Consider the following 14,010-nt stretch of genomic DNA (forward strand, 5'->3'; position numbering starts at 1 on the left):
TAGCACAACTTAAGGGAGATTTCATATAAGTAGATAGAACAAAGCACATTTCACAAAAAAAATTCTATACACATGAACTCCAAAAGAATGGTGATATGAATGTGCAACAGATTCTTTTAAGTTACTATTTGACCGACTTATTCACCAAGTCTTTACCAACTGCAACTTTCATTAAGATGGTGCACAAGCTTGAAATACGAAGATTAAAGTCTCTAGATTGATGTTCTCATTAGGGGGAATTAATGCACGTTGTTCTCTTTTTCCCTTACGAGGTTTTTGTCCCAGTGAATTTTCCTTGTAAGATATTTAATGAGGCAGTCTAGATGTGTATTAATAGATATGTGTACTCTTTTCCTCCACTAGAGTTTTTCTTTTCTTAAAGTTTTTTTTAGTAAGGCTTTTTACGAGGCCCGTCATTTATGATTTGGACATTTTGAGGGAGTGTTATAAAGTATTTGTATTATAGTAAATGTCTTCCATGTGGAGTCCTTTTAGGATATGGTTAAGAGTCTTACTTGGGGACCAAGTTAGAACTCCCCTATAAATAGAGGGGCTCTCTTCATTGTAAAAGTATCCCTTAAAAGAAATAATAACTCTTTTCTTCTCTCTACTTTCTTCTTATTCTATAGTTTCATAACACTTTTCATTTTTTGGGGAAAGGGATAAGGGGTAGGGTGGGTGGGGTAAAAAGTTAATAAATTCAAATTGAAACTCTTTTCAAACACTAACTTAAAAAAAATAACAGAGAGGTTGTGGGGGATGGTAGGGCAAGGGATGATCAAGGGGTCGAGGTATCAGATGAGGTGGATAAAAAAAATTAAATTGATTTTTAAAAAAAGTTTAAAATTGGGGAGGAATGGGGCTGGTAGGGAGGTAAGGGTCGAAGAAAATGAATTTTTTTAAAAAAAATTCAAAAACAAACTTACTTGAGATAGAAATGGGGGAGGGTAGAGGTAGTCAAAATTTTTAAAATTTGAACTATTTTTCAAAAATAATGTTTTAAATGGTTAATTATTATTTTTAATGAGGGTCGGGGAAAAAAAAATTGTAACTTGAGATGGGAGCCGAGTTTTGTAAAATGTTTTTCTTAATCTTTAAAGGAAAAATGAGTTGATTTGAAAAATATTTTCCAAAACATATAAATCAACCAAATATGAGAAAATTGGGGGGAAAATCATACCAACACCCCTACATGTGATCTCCTGACCTATACCACTGGACCTCACTTGCTCTTTTCTTCTATCTGAAGGACTTGGCCATAACACTGCAGTCAGGGCCAGGTGAAGTCAAGTAGGGTCAATGTAACTTAGTTTCTGATGCTCTTTGAGAGATAAGAGAAAGACATTATTTAGGTAACCCCTCTTATGTATTCTGACATTTCTGCTGCTGCAAGAAAATGAGAAGGGAACTTGTTGACATAGTAAGTGGCTAAACAACATGGCCTCACAAAGTGCTCTCTATCATATCAATACAATAGCCAATTGATCTTCTTGAAGTCATGGCCTCTGCTAGTCTTGATCGAGCCTCGTGATGATGACTTAATAGTGACAAAGTGGTAAGAATAGCCCATCTTACCAGAGAGTCGGCTTCATTCTCATTGTAGCATAACCACCTTAGCACTCTGTCCAACTGCCCACAATTAATGGAGAAGCAGTCAGCAACTGGTCCAACTTAGGCTCCATATCGATAAAGCAAAATATTATAGACAACATGTGACCTTTTGAACATCTGAGTGAAGTAATTCGGAGTAACCAAATAACAGGTGCTCTGCTGCTAACCCTCCTAGTATCACACACAAGAACCTGTTCAAAGTCTGCTTGAAGAGAATCGTAAGTTCGATAATAATATTTTTATTCCCAGCAATATAAGTACACAAAATAAGTTTCATGATATATTTGTTGAATAACTATAAAATTACTGATCATTAATTTCGTCTGTTATGAGAGTTTTACAAAGAAACAGAGCAGCGGGCAGTATGGCATACCCATTTTTACCCATATATTTTTCATATTTATATGGTTTAAATATGGGCTGAAGACCAACATTTATCCATCTAAAATATCACTTATTCAATCCGCTAAAATATGGCAGGTTGAGCTGCTTAACAAAATACAGGCTCATTTCTGCCAGCACTATTTGTATGTGAGTGTCATGCTACAAGCCTACATGGTTGTAGCTATAATGTTACATTATAATATCAATGATGCTAGAGTTGGTCCATTAAGTGACATAAATTCATTATATTTGTGGGTCAATGGTAATGGTCTGAAATAATGTTCATAACTACACCTGATATAACACAAGAATCGAGGCACAACTTCGGACAGAAAAGTCAACCACCTCCAAATCAAATAATAATGATTTTTAAGGCTTGCAAACATTTATAAAAACAAAAACGATCAAAATAGCAAGATATCTGACCTGGGATGAGATTTTGGCCCTATTTTCCTGCAAAGACATTGCATTTTAAGCATGGAAGTTGGAGTTATGGTTAGAAATGCATGGAGATGTGAGTTACGCAAAAAACGTAATGTTATTGCACAAAGGAATAATAATTAACTGAATTTTTCCACAAAGATCTTTAAATGTGGACGAATGTCAGTTGATTACAACATTTCTCATAAGTTCATAATATTTACATGATAATAGGATTTCAAATTATGAAATCAAAAAGAAGATTGAACAATCTGATGAACAGGGGAGGATGCCTTTGGCACACATCCAGAACTTTTATTTTTTGGTAACAAATGTAAATATTACCATTAACAACCAAACCAATAAACCTAAAGAGCACCCAACACCACAATACTTCTAGGAAGGGGGCTATGTGAGTTAAGTCATCAACATATCTTTAATTACATGAAAAACTGCTGAATTAAAGAGCCAAATATTGGCCTTTCCTAGTCTTCTAAACCATATCTAATCTAACACTGAAACTGTTTCCAATTCCTGGCCTGCCACACATGGTATTGTTTCCTTGTAAAGTAGCTTCCAGTGCCTCCTCCAAATTCTATCCAACACCAATTTGACATCTCCTGATGAAATCTGCACTCCAGGCCATTGAGCAATTGCTGTAACGAGTCCTTTAGTCCAATCACATACAGAAAATAGGCGGTGTTGTGTCTCTACAACCTGAGCATCACACAAACTGCATGTTATAGTATCCACTAGTATATTCATCGCTTGTAGTCTATCTTTGGTCAGCAATCTAACTTGCACAGTTAACCACACAATGTATCTATGCCTTGGTTGAGAGATTTTATTCCATATAAACCCTACAATCCTCAATTTACTCTGCACTCCTAACACTGATGCATAACTAGATCCTTCACATACACCCCATGTACCCATCTTGACTGCTAACTGCCATAACAGTTACCTCCAGATGCCACATTCCACAACTGGCTTCCTTTAATATTTAGACCACTAAACTTCCTAGGCACACAAACATTATCTCAAGCTACTAATGTTGTCTTCCTCGTGTCCACAGAGCTTCCCCATAGGTACTCCCTACATTGCTTGTCAACTTCTTGTAACACACTTTAGCGTAGTATAAACACAGAACCCCAGAAGCTATGAATAACAAACATAACTGAGATAGCCACTAGCAGCCTTCCTGCATAGGATAACTGTTTCAAGTAAACTTTTGTAATTCTACTAGTGATATTCTCAATCAGTTGATGACACTCCATTTTGCTCCATTTCTTAGAAGATAATGATAGTCCAAGGTACCTAGTAGGAAATCAGCCCTGCGAAAATCCTATTCTTGACAACAATTGGCTTTTAGTGTTGTCATCCACCCTGCCATGAATATATTTGACTTGTCCATATTTTCAACTAAACCAGTGACACTACTGAAATGTTGCAAGAGTGCCATTATTCTGCTTACTGATGGAACATCCCATTTGCAAAATATCATCAAATCATCCGCAAATACTAAATGTGTGAACTTGACTTTCCTAATCATTCGATGAAACTGAAATTCAGGCAACTCACTCATACACTTCACTGTCCTGGATAAGTACTCCATAACAAGTACAAACAATTAAGGATACATGGGGTCCCTACCTTCTCCTCTTCCTGCATAGACTTATTCAGAGGGTCAATATGAAGTTTATGTTGACCTTCTATCAGTGCATCCCTATCTTTACTTGCTTCAGTAACTATGCTCCTACATTATTGTGTGAATATTCAGCTTCTTCAGACATGGTTCCAATAATTTTAATCTTTTCACTACTTACCATATTTTGCATCCCTCCACATGTGTGGTCCATACTGTTCGGATTTTATCATTGAACTGTGGATGTTGAGACTAAACATTACAATACTGGAACGCTCTCCTTGTTCTAATAATATGATTCTGTAGATAAACCTTTGCAGGGCAATTGTCACTTATACCTTCAGGTAGATAAGATGTTCCACATGAAGGCATAGTGTTCAACCAAATATAATTGCTGAACATCCAATCTATCTTTGAATATATCATATTCCATGTACTTCTATCATTCCATGTATACTTTTGCCCTTGATTGGGTAGTTCTATCAATCCACTTACATTAATACAGATCTGAAATTAGGCAACTTCTGTCCAAGAGACAGGGTTACCTCCCAGACTATCATCAGTGCGTAACACAATTAAAATCACACAGTAATAACCATGGCTCTCGGTAAATAGAGCTTTGTGTTTTTATTTCTATCCACATGTCTCTTCTTTCCTCTCTAGTGTTGTATGCATACAGAATTGACACCCTAAACGTTAGTTGAAGAGGACTGCAGCAGACCTTGCAAGTCAGCATTTGGCAGATCTCTCTACGAACTCTACTTTATAGTAATATGGTCTCCAAACTAGCAGAATTCTTCCATTATAGTGTGACTCTAAGTTGGTTAGGAATTCGAACCTGCTAACATTTTCTTCACCACTTTCACCATATTTTGGTTTTTCACCTTTGTTTCAACCAGCCCAACACATCCCACTTGTTCCTTATTGCAGAGGAGTAACACCTCCCTTCTGCTTATTCAGGGCATTGAGCCCTCTCACCTTCCAGCATAACATGTTAACCATTCCCTACTGGCCACTGGGACATGGCTTTGCTTCCCATTGTTTGTACAGTTTTGGGGCTGGGGTAGTTACCTCAATGAATTTGTTCAACATCTGGAATGAATTATTACTAGTGACTTGTATTTGATGTGGACTTTGGCTCCTTCCGGTCTTGAATGGTGTTACCCAACCCTCAGAAGATGGACTCCCTTGTTCAACCTGTTGTCACTTGTGTATGTTTTGTATGTTATCCTCAAAGTTGTACAACCTGCACTTCTGTTCTCTCCAGTTTTTAAAATCAGCTTGTTTATCCTCTTTAACTTCACTGCTTTGTCCAACTTGTGCTGGTGGCTTGCCCTGCTTCTCATTTTCCTTTGTTACCTTCCTATTTGCAGGATCCTTCCTTCTACATTCATCAGTGGAGTGCCCATATTTATCACAAAACCTGCAATGAGTTGGCTTCTAGTCATACACAACTTTTTGTTCTATCACCTTCCCTTTACATTCTTGAAACACACTAGTTCGGTAATATTGGCCCCAAACTCTACCTCAACTAGGATTCTAGCAAAATTAAGTCCCAGCTTCTTTGCAGTGTTTTGATCTTCCATCAATAGTTTCCCTATCAAACTCCCTATCTTGCTTAATCCTATTGGACTCCAATACTTGAAGTCCAAACCTGGGAGTTTTATCCAAATTGGAACAGAATCCAATTGCTCCTTTGTGAATTACATATCCATAGACCATGCTTTGACAATAAATGGCCTCTTATTAAAAGGGTAAACTCACCCTCTTTCAACACCTCCTCTTTTCCTTCAACTGAATCAAACCTTACTATTATGACTCCATTTTTCAGCATCGCCATCTTGTTCAACCAAATTTTTTGGATGTATCCATTGGTTACATTGAATGGAGGGTTTGCACCCAGAACATACACACCACCGCATTATTTCAATAGCTAATTCAGACTCAATATCTTCTAAATCAATACCGATAATCGACTCCTCACCATGTTTCTCCGGAACGATGTAATCTAGCTTGAACAACATTGGATAGTTTAAAATATCGAATGTGTCCCACGCTATTCTCGCCTTTGGCATCTGCACCAGTTCCTCTTCTTCTTCATCAGCCCATGCTTTCGTTCCACTTCCAGATGGAGACCCTTGTCTTGAAGGTTGTAGATGAGTGATTTCGGCCCAAGTGCTATTGCATAGTTTTCTTTATCCGTATCATTAGCCTTCTGCACCACTAACTGAGCTACTTTCTCTACCTCTTTCTGCCAGTTTATTGTTGCACTAGATTCAGATCCAATTTTGATCTCTTTCTGGAGTTCAAGCTGCTGTGCCTGTTCCCCCCTTTGCTGATATCCTTTTGTTGCTGCTTCCTGCACCATTAGAACCTTCTGTGATGAAGCACTGACTCTCTTCCCCATGGCCAGCACATTTTAGTAACCTACACCGAGAGAGGACTCATCGAGAAAAACTTATCCCCAAATTAATTTGATTCCTATCATCCAGAAATTTAAGAAATATAATATGGTGATAGGCCAAGATGGTACTCAAAGACAGGCTATTACAGTTTCTTCCCTAGCATCTCATAAAATTCAAGTATTTGTTCAATATTTTCAAGTATGCTACTCTTAACCAGAAATTTAAATTTTATGGACGTTTATTTCCAAAATATGCATAGAGGGACTACTGCTATCTTTTAATTATCCTTTGGCTCTCTATTAATAGAAACTTTTCCTAGTTAATTTACCTAGAGGTGACTGTGAAAAGCTACTTTTTTTTTAACAGGTACCATTTTTGTGTATTAATAACAAACTACACAAAGGGTGTGTAGTCCCCCATATTTACATCCAGATGAGCAAAAATAAACTGCTAGTCCTTAATCTTCTCGTAAGGAGTCGAGTACATCATTAGTTGATTCGAACTCCTCCATTAAGCTATATTTACTACAAAAAAAGAAAAGCCCTAAACATTTCAACTTTAGTTTCTGTATACTAATGGCTTTGTCTTCAAAACAAACTTAGTTTCTTTCTCCCCACACAGTCCACCAAATACAAGCTTGGACAATTTTCCATCTCTTTAACTGATTGGAGGGATTTTTTTTTTTATTTTTTTTTTTATTGGAGGGATTGGTATCACTATTCCAACATTTCAATATATCAGATACTCTTCCGGGCATAGTCCAGCTAATGCCCCTCAAGTTAATGAAAATCTTCCACAAATGGTCAGTGCAGCTACAGTGAAGAAAGAGATGAGAGATTGTCTCTGCTTCCTTACCACAGAGAAAACACCTTGAGCAAAGAATGAAACCTCCCCTCGTGAGCGTATCTTGTGTGAGTACAACTTCTCTGGCTAGCAACCAAGAGAAACATGCAACTTTGCGAGGGATCTTAACCCTCCAGATCATCTTCCAAGGCCAGGTCCCACTCAAATTGTTTGAGGTTGTGAGTACTCTGTATGCTGCTTTCACTGTAAACTTGTTCTCTTTATTCCTTAACCATATCAAGCAATCTGCTTCAGTTGATGTACCTTTGAACTGTTCTAAAGTTCCGAAGAAGCTTGCTAGTCTATCGATTCCCCAATCATTTAAAGCTCTTCTGGAACTCAAATTTCAACCGTGTTCACCCCAAACCGTTTCATTTGTTGAGTTTTGTTGTTGATTGAGGGAGTATATGTATGGATAGAGTTGCTTTAGAGGACCTTGTTCAATCATTTATCATTCCATAGATCGACTTTCCTTCCATTACTAACGCTGAACATGGTTTTTGCTAGCAATTTGGGCCACAAGTTCCTTATGGATTTCCAGGGATCAACTCCATAAGGACTATTGCTTACTTTGGTAGTCCCTCTTCCATCCAAACCATATTTTTCCATGATTATCTTCTCCCATAATGGATATTCGTCTGAGTTGAAGTTCCATAACCACTTCATCATTAAACTCTGATTCTGGATCTTTAGATTCTTAATTCTAGCACCACCTTCTTGCTGGTTTGACAAGACTTCCAATTGAGAAGATGTATTTTATTTTTCTCGTTGTTCCCTTCCCAAAAGAAGTTCCTTCTCAAGGAGTCCAACCTTTTCATAACACTGGCAGGGGGACAGGAAACAGAGATATCATGTAGGTAGGCATTGCATCCAATACAGAGTTAACCAAGGTCAGCCTTCCTCCCATGGATAAGTATTGGGTTTTCCAATTAGCCAACATTGTTTCACATTTCTCCAACACCTGAGTCCATATATTTATAGACTTGCTTTTGCCACCAGAGGTAAACCAAGATATGTTGTTGGAAGATACCCAATTCTACCTCCTAGAATGTCGGACAGTCTCTGAAGATCCCACTTCATTAACGGGTAAATAAAACTTTTGTTCCAGTTGATGTGCAGCCCGGAGATGGCCTCAAATAAAATAAAAATCACCCTTAGCATCCCTACTTGATTCAAATCTGCTTCACAAAAAATCAATGTATCGTCTGCATATTGTAGATGCGTAATCGTCATGTTACTTTCTTCCCTGGAGCTTACTTTGAATCCTCTGAACCAGTTGTTTGTTTGGGCTTTCTGTAGCATGTTAAACCCTCCATGGCAATGATGAACAAGAAGGGGGATAGAGGATCCCCCTGCCTCAGACCTCTCTGTGAAGGGAAGAAGCCAGCTGGAGAGACATTGACAAGTACTGAGAACTTAGCAGTGCTTATGCAAAAGTGGATCCATTTGATTCAAGTTTCTCGATATCCCATCTTGCTAAGCATCCCCAATAAAAAGTTCAAGTTCAAGTGATCAAAAGCCTTCTCAATGTCTAACTTGCACAATATACCTCGGGCTTTACTTCTGATCCTAGCATCAGTGCATTCATTGGTGATTAAGATGGCATCCAGAATTTGTCGACCTTTGATGAAAGCCATCTGCTGAGCATATACCAATTTGTGCACTACTTTCTTCAGTCTTTCAGTCAAAAGCTTGGATATGATTTTGTAAATGCTACCTATCAAGCTGATAGGTCTAAAGTCTCTCAGATCTTTGGCCCCAATCTTCTTAGGTATTAATGCAATGAAAGTGGCATTGAAGCTTTTTTCAAAAATTCCTTGATGGTAGAAATTTTGTATATCAGCCACTACTTCTGTAGCTACTAAAATGGAAGAGAATCACATGGTCTAATTATGTCTACAAAATAATGATCATTTACACCAGCAGTTTGTTCACTGTCCTGACATTCATTCCACGCAGGATGAAGGGTTAAAAATGCCCCTGAACTATGCAAAATAGGTAAAATTTTGCCCTCCATTGATAGTTGAGATCACTATTGCCATCGACGATTACTTTGTCTTATTTATTTTCTAATTTCATTTTTAATGATACCGTTTGCTGAATTGGCAAATAAGCGAATATTTGAACCACTTTAGTGATGGCAATGCTAGTGGTCATCTCAACTATTAATAGAGGGTAATTTTACCTTTTCTTCAGGGACATTTTTGGTCCTTCACCCTTCCACATATCTTACATGAATCTTGGTAGCTTCAAGCTGACATATTTAACAAGCCATTCTTACCTTGCTTTTTAGCTTGCCATGGGTAAACCGTTTGCTTGATATAGTATTAATATCAACCTGCACAATTTGGACCTGAAATGAATGACTATGCATTGAATTACAACTGACAATAGAAACGAACCTAATTTAAAGATCTTCTTCTCTATAGTGCAACATATGAATGGGAAGTAGTTCATCTTGAGAAGCTAACAAAGGCTAGTATGAATTGATTTTTAAAATCCACATGTAATACCTGTGTGCCTAGATATGCTTAAAGTAGTAATTATTGAGGAACAAATACCACAAAAAAATAGCAGCATCAACAAGAGACAAATATGCAGATTAATCCATCACATTATTGGGAGTGTAGTCAGCAAAATTGCATGAATGCTGGTCTTAAACTCTAAGAAAAGAAATCATATGGACATGGTAGGAAACATGCTAACTTTGTAGCTAGTAGTCACTTGTTTCAAAGCCTGCGTTAGTTTGTCAAAGAGGGCATAGGTGCCATGACATTCCAAAAAGCATACAACTCATACATTATTCTAGAATAAGACGAAATTATGGAACAGGGAATTTGAATAGGATATAAATAGATGGAAGTCACGCCAGAATTTACTACAGAAACAAGAGAGATTAAAGAAAAGTGAAATAAAAGAAATCCTACAGCCATATGTTGCCAATACATGGTGTTTATACAATTCTCATAGTAACTAATACATCATTCTTACTTCTTTCAGAAATTCAAAGCCAAGAAACTGCACATTTCCTTGAGCAAATTTGTCCTGTGTTATATCTTGTAGACTAGGTACTTCATAGCTTCTTGGTAAGACCCCGACCAGGTAACCAACCAAAAAATGCCCCACCTCATGCTGCAAAAAATGCACCTTTTAACATACAGCTAGACTATATGAGCTCAATGATTTAAAATGTTCAGAACAAACAATACGAAATTTAGTTGAATGAAGAGAGAGCAGTTCGAGATAACTTACATCAACATCAACAGAGAGACTCGCCATGTACTTGATATTCAATTGTGTACACAAATAATAGCTACTAACAGAAGAATAAAAGCTTGTACGCAAATAGACATGCCTTAAATTTGTCAAATAGAATTTCATATAAAGCAAGTGTCACCACTTGCCTATGAATTGGGTCATTTAAATATTGTTTTACGAACAATTACATGTTTTCCTGTGATAGCGATTTGTCTTTGTTCCTTGCATAAAATAATCATCAAACTATTAACAAGTCTTACTTGCAAACACATTTGATGATCTTCATAAGGGGAATTATCGGTTTCACTCCCAGTAGCATCCTCAAATCCCGTTATTAAGACCTATATGAATATAATGCCAAATATTTAAATTGAAAAAAATGCATAGCATGTGGTTAACAATAGAATTAAAAATAAGAAGCTGGCATACCTCCTCATCTGATAGAGCAAACTTGATGCTATATTTGATTGAACACATAATTGTGTCAACTAAAGATTCAAAAGACGATGAATCAACCATAGATAGTTCTTGTGTATTGATTATTTTAGGCACCTCCATTACAATACAGTGAACGAATTAGCATAACTATTACTCCAGCAAAGTGCAAAATTTTGAAAGAAAATTACCAATTTGGCAGAATCGAAGCAAAGTAGGGCTCGGGGCTTGTGCTGTAATTGCTTTAACAGAGAGTTAGCAGCTTTGTAATTTCGGTTTGCTAACTCTTTATCAAACTTTCTGAGGACTCTACGGCGACGCATTGCTTCTGAGTCCTTCTCACAAGCGAATGCCGGAATCACCGGAACTGAAACTTGTCTTAGCCTCGTCAAATCCATGGAACGGTCGGCTTGATTTTACTAGAAACTATTTCAATTTGCATTCATGGTGACTCTGGTTTTTTTTATATGCATACAAACGGTTGTACTTTCTGTCCCTATCATGCGAGCTTGGAGGATGAGACACGGGGAATGAATTATAGGTGATAAAAGAAGTTATAAAATTTACGAAAAAAGTTTAAAATACTCTTGAAATATTGAAATGATATATAACTATCACTCATCCACTTATTAACTCCAAAATACATTTTTTATTCACCAATTTGCTCACAAATACCCTTCTTATCCGCTTTGACGTCCAATTTTAGTCACTACAATGATGGAGCACCATTTAAAATAATAAAATAATTCTTTTAATTACGTGGCGCTCAATCATTGGTTGAAATTTAATTATTTAATATAATTTTATACCTACCCATTATTCACCCATTTTTAACTAGATTCGTCCCAATACTTATTGAACTCACCCGACCCAATACAAAAAGAACCCAATTTATTTCTTAAGCAAATTGAACCTTTAAAAGACTAACAAAGTATCCTATAGAAAATATATAACGTAAATGGAATTGTGATCTCATAGAAGAAAGACAAGTGACTCGAAGTTCAATGTGCAATAGTAAAAAATGAAACATTATCACCAGCTATGCACCAAGAAGTTTATCTTTTGCATAGATTTAACAGAAATGGTTGATGCTATAAGGGGAAAGAAAACATAATTCTTGCATTGGACTTCACTGATTCCTTGGTTGCATAGAAGAGTCAAGTCCAGTGAATTTTCTGCATACACTCATTACCTACTCAGTGTGGTGTAGCTTATTCGATAAAATTATTTCTTGGCAAAAAAGGAAATAAAAATAGAAACTCACTAGTAGTTTTTTCGTAGTAATAAGAGAAATGATCATTCTTAGCCCAAGTAATTAAGAATGCCAACACCACTTATTTGCAGTATATTCCCAAATCCCAATGCAAGTCAATTAAACTAGCGTTTGGCCATAGATTTCCAAATATTCTTGGCAAATATTATTTGAGTGAAAATTTGGGTGAAATTTCACCATGTATTTGGCCATAAAATTTGGGAAATATATTTCACCTTTTTAGAAAAATATGATTTATACACACAAGTTTTAAAAACTATCAAAACTAACTAAAAGTTTGTATTACAAGTCAATTGAATGTTAGTTACAACAATAACAAATAATGTCCATGACACTGAAGCAATGTGGTAATTTGGAGTAAGTGCAACAAGAATTATTCCATACATCGTGAAGTAGATAAAGTACATGACTTTGTTACCTAAAGCCAATTTTTAATAATTTTCATCAACAATCATATCATTATTTAATATTCACTAAATATTTCATCACTATTTTGGTGTTCACGTAAAAATGATGTAATACAACGCAAGCAACTACTAGAAAGAGTGTTTTTGTAAAAGATAAAAGATTGGGGTAAAGTTTTAATTTTTAAAATATCCCAAATAATGATATTTGACCCAAATACTAGAAAAAACTAGTATTTGGAAATTTGAGATATTTGCCAAAAATATTTGTCAAATAATGACAAATTGTATGGACAAAAATATTATTTGGAAAATTTATAGCATGAAGTGAAACCCATTAGTCTTTAAAACCGAAACTGCTCATTAGTTTACACCATCATCTAGCAGGTCCAACCCATGTCTATCATGAAGAGATTGGGTTCTTTTTGTATTGGGTCTGGTGAGTTCAATAAGTATTGGGGTGGGTTTAGTTAAAAATTGGTGGGTAATGAATAAGTTTAAAATTATATTACATAATTAAATGTCAACCAATAAATTGTCTAAAATTGGACCTAAAGATCAATGGAAAGGGTATTTGTGAGCAAATGGGTGGATGAGGAAGGTATTTTGGAGAAAAAAGGTAGATGAGGGGTAGTTGTATACCATTTCCAATACTTCGAGGGTATTTTAGGCCCTTTTCCGTAAAATTTTAAAAATGTGCCACTAGTTTTAATTATTAAGTGTAGGTGATAAATTTTTAATTAGTTTTTAAAAATAGTTAAATAGATCCTTAAGTTTTTATTTTTATACTTTCATCCAAATTTAATTAAAACCTTAAATTTCTAAATAGGAAGATCCTCAAATCATTTTTTTTTGTTCTCTTTCAACTCTCGCTCTTTTCATGTTTTCTTTTATTGCTTCTCATCTTCATCACTGGTTCTTTCTTCCTCCTCTTTTTCTTCTTCTTCTTCTTATTATTTTATTGGTGTTGCAACTTATTGTAGATTTTCTATTTGAAGAATTTGAGAAGGGAGAATTTCAAATTTTAATTCAACATGTGATTTGAAAAGGTCTGAAGCTTTAGAAATTACTTCTTAACTGGTAATTTTCAATCATTTTAACAAGTTAATAGTATTGTTTGTGTATATTATTCATTTAAAAATTCGATTTTTGTGTTATTGTTCTTGCCACAAATGTATAATAAATTTCATCAACTGATAAGACTGTTTCAATAATTTACAGCAGTTGTTGAATGATGTTGTTGAATAATTGCCGCAATTGCTATATCTATTTCAACGGATGCTTACTAACTTACAACAGTTGTGATATTTTAATAGAATTTTTGTTATGATC

At 35.8% G+C, this 14,010-nt stretch overlaps 1 protein-coding gene across 2 annotated transcripts; it reads right to left on the reverse strand.

Moving 5' to 3' along the window:
* Nucleotides 1-1,331: 1,331 nt before the first annotated feature.
* Nucleotides 1,332-13,696, reverse strand: LOC101265151 (uncharacterized). Of its 2 annotated transcripts, none has more exons than XM_004244904.5 (8): nucleotides 11,193-13,696; nucleotides 10,996-11,118; nucleotides 10,827-10,907; nucleotides 10,300-10,440; nucleotides 9,590-9,646; nucleotides 2,422-2,448; nucleotides 1,718-1,813; nucleotides 1,332-1,629 (listed from the first exon to the last, which is right to left on the reverse strand). In XM_004244904.5, the coding sequence occupies exons 1-8, from the start codon at nucleotides 11,397-11,399 to the stop codon at nucleotides 1,444-1,446; spliced, it is 918 nt and encodes a 305-aa protein (XP_004244952.1). In that variant the 5' UTR covers nucleotides 11,400-13,696; the 3' UTR covers nucleotides 1,332-1,443. The 2 variants fall into 2 exon arrangements, with proteins under 2 accessions (XP_004244952.1, XP_010324883.1); XM_010326581.3 differs by having other exon boundaries at nucleotides 9,590-9,661.
* Between the last annotated feature and the right edge of the window lie 314 nt (nucleotides 13,697-14,010).

Source organism: Solanum lycopersicum, chromosome 8, assembly GCF_036512215.1.
Source record: "Solanum lycopersicum chromosome 8, SLM_r2.1".
NCBI lineage: Eukaryota > Viridiplantae > Streptophyta > Magnoliopsida > Solanales > Solanaceae > Solanum > Solanum lycopersicum.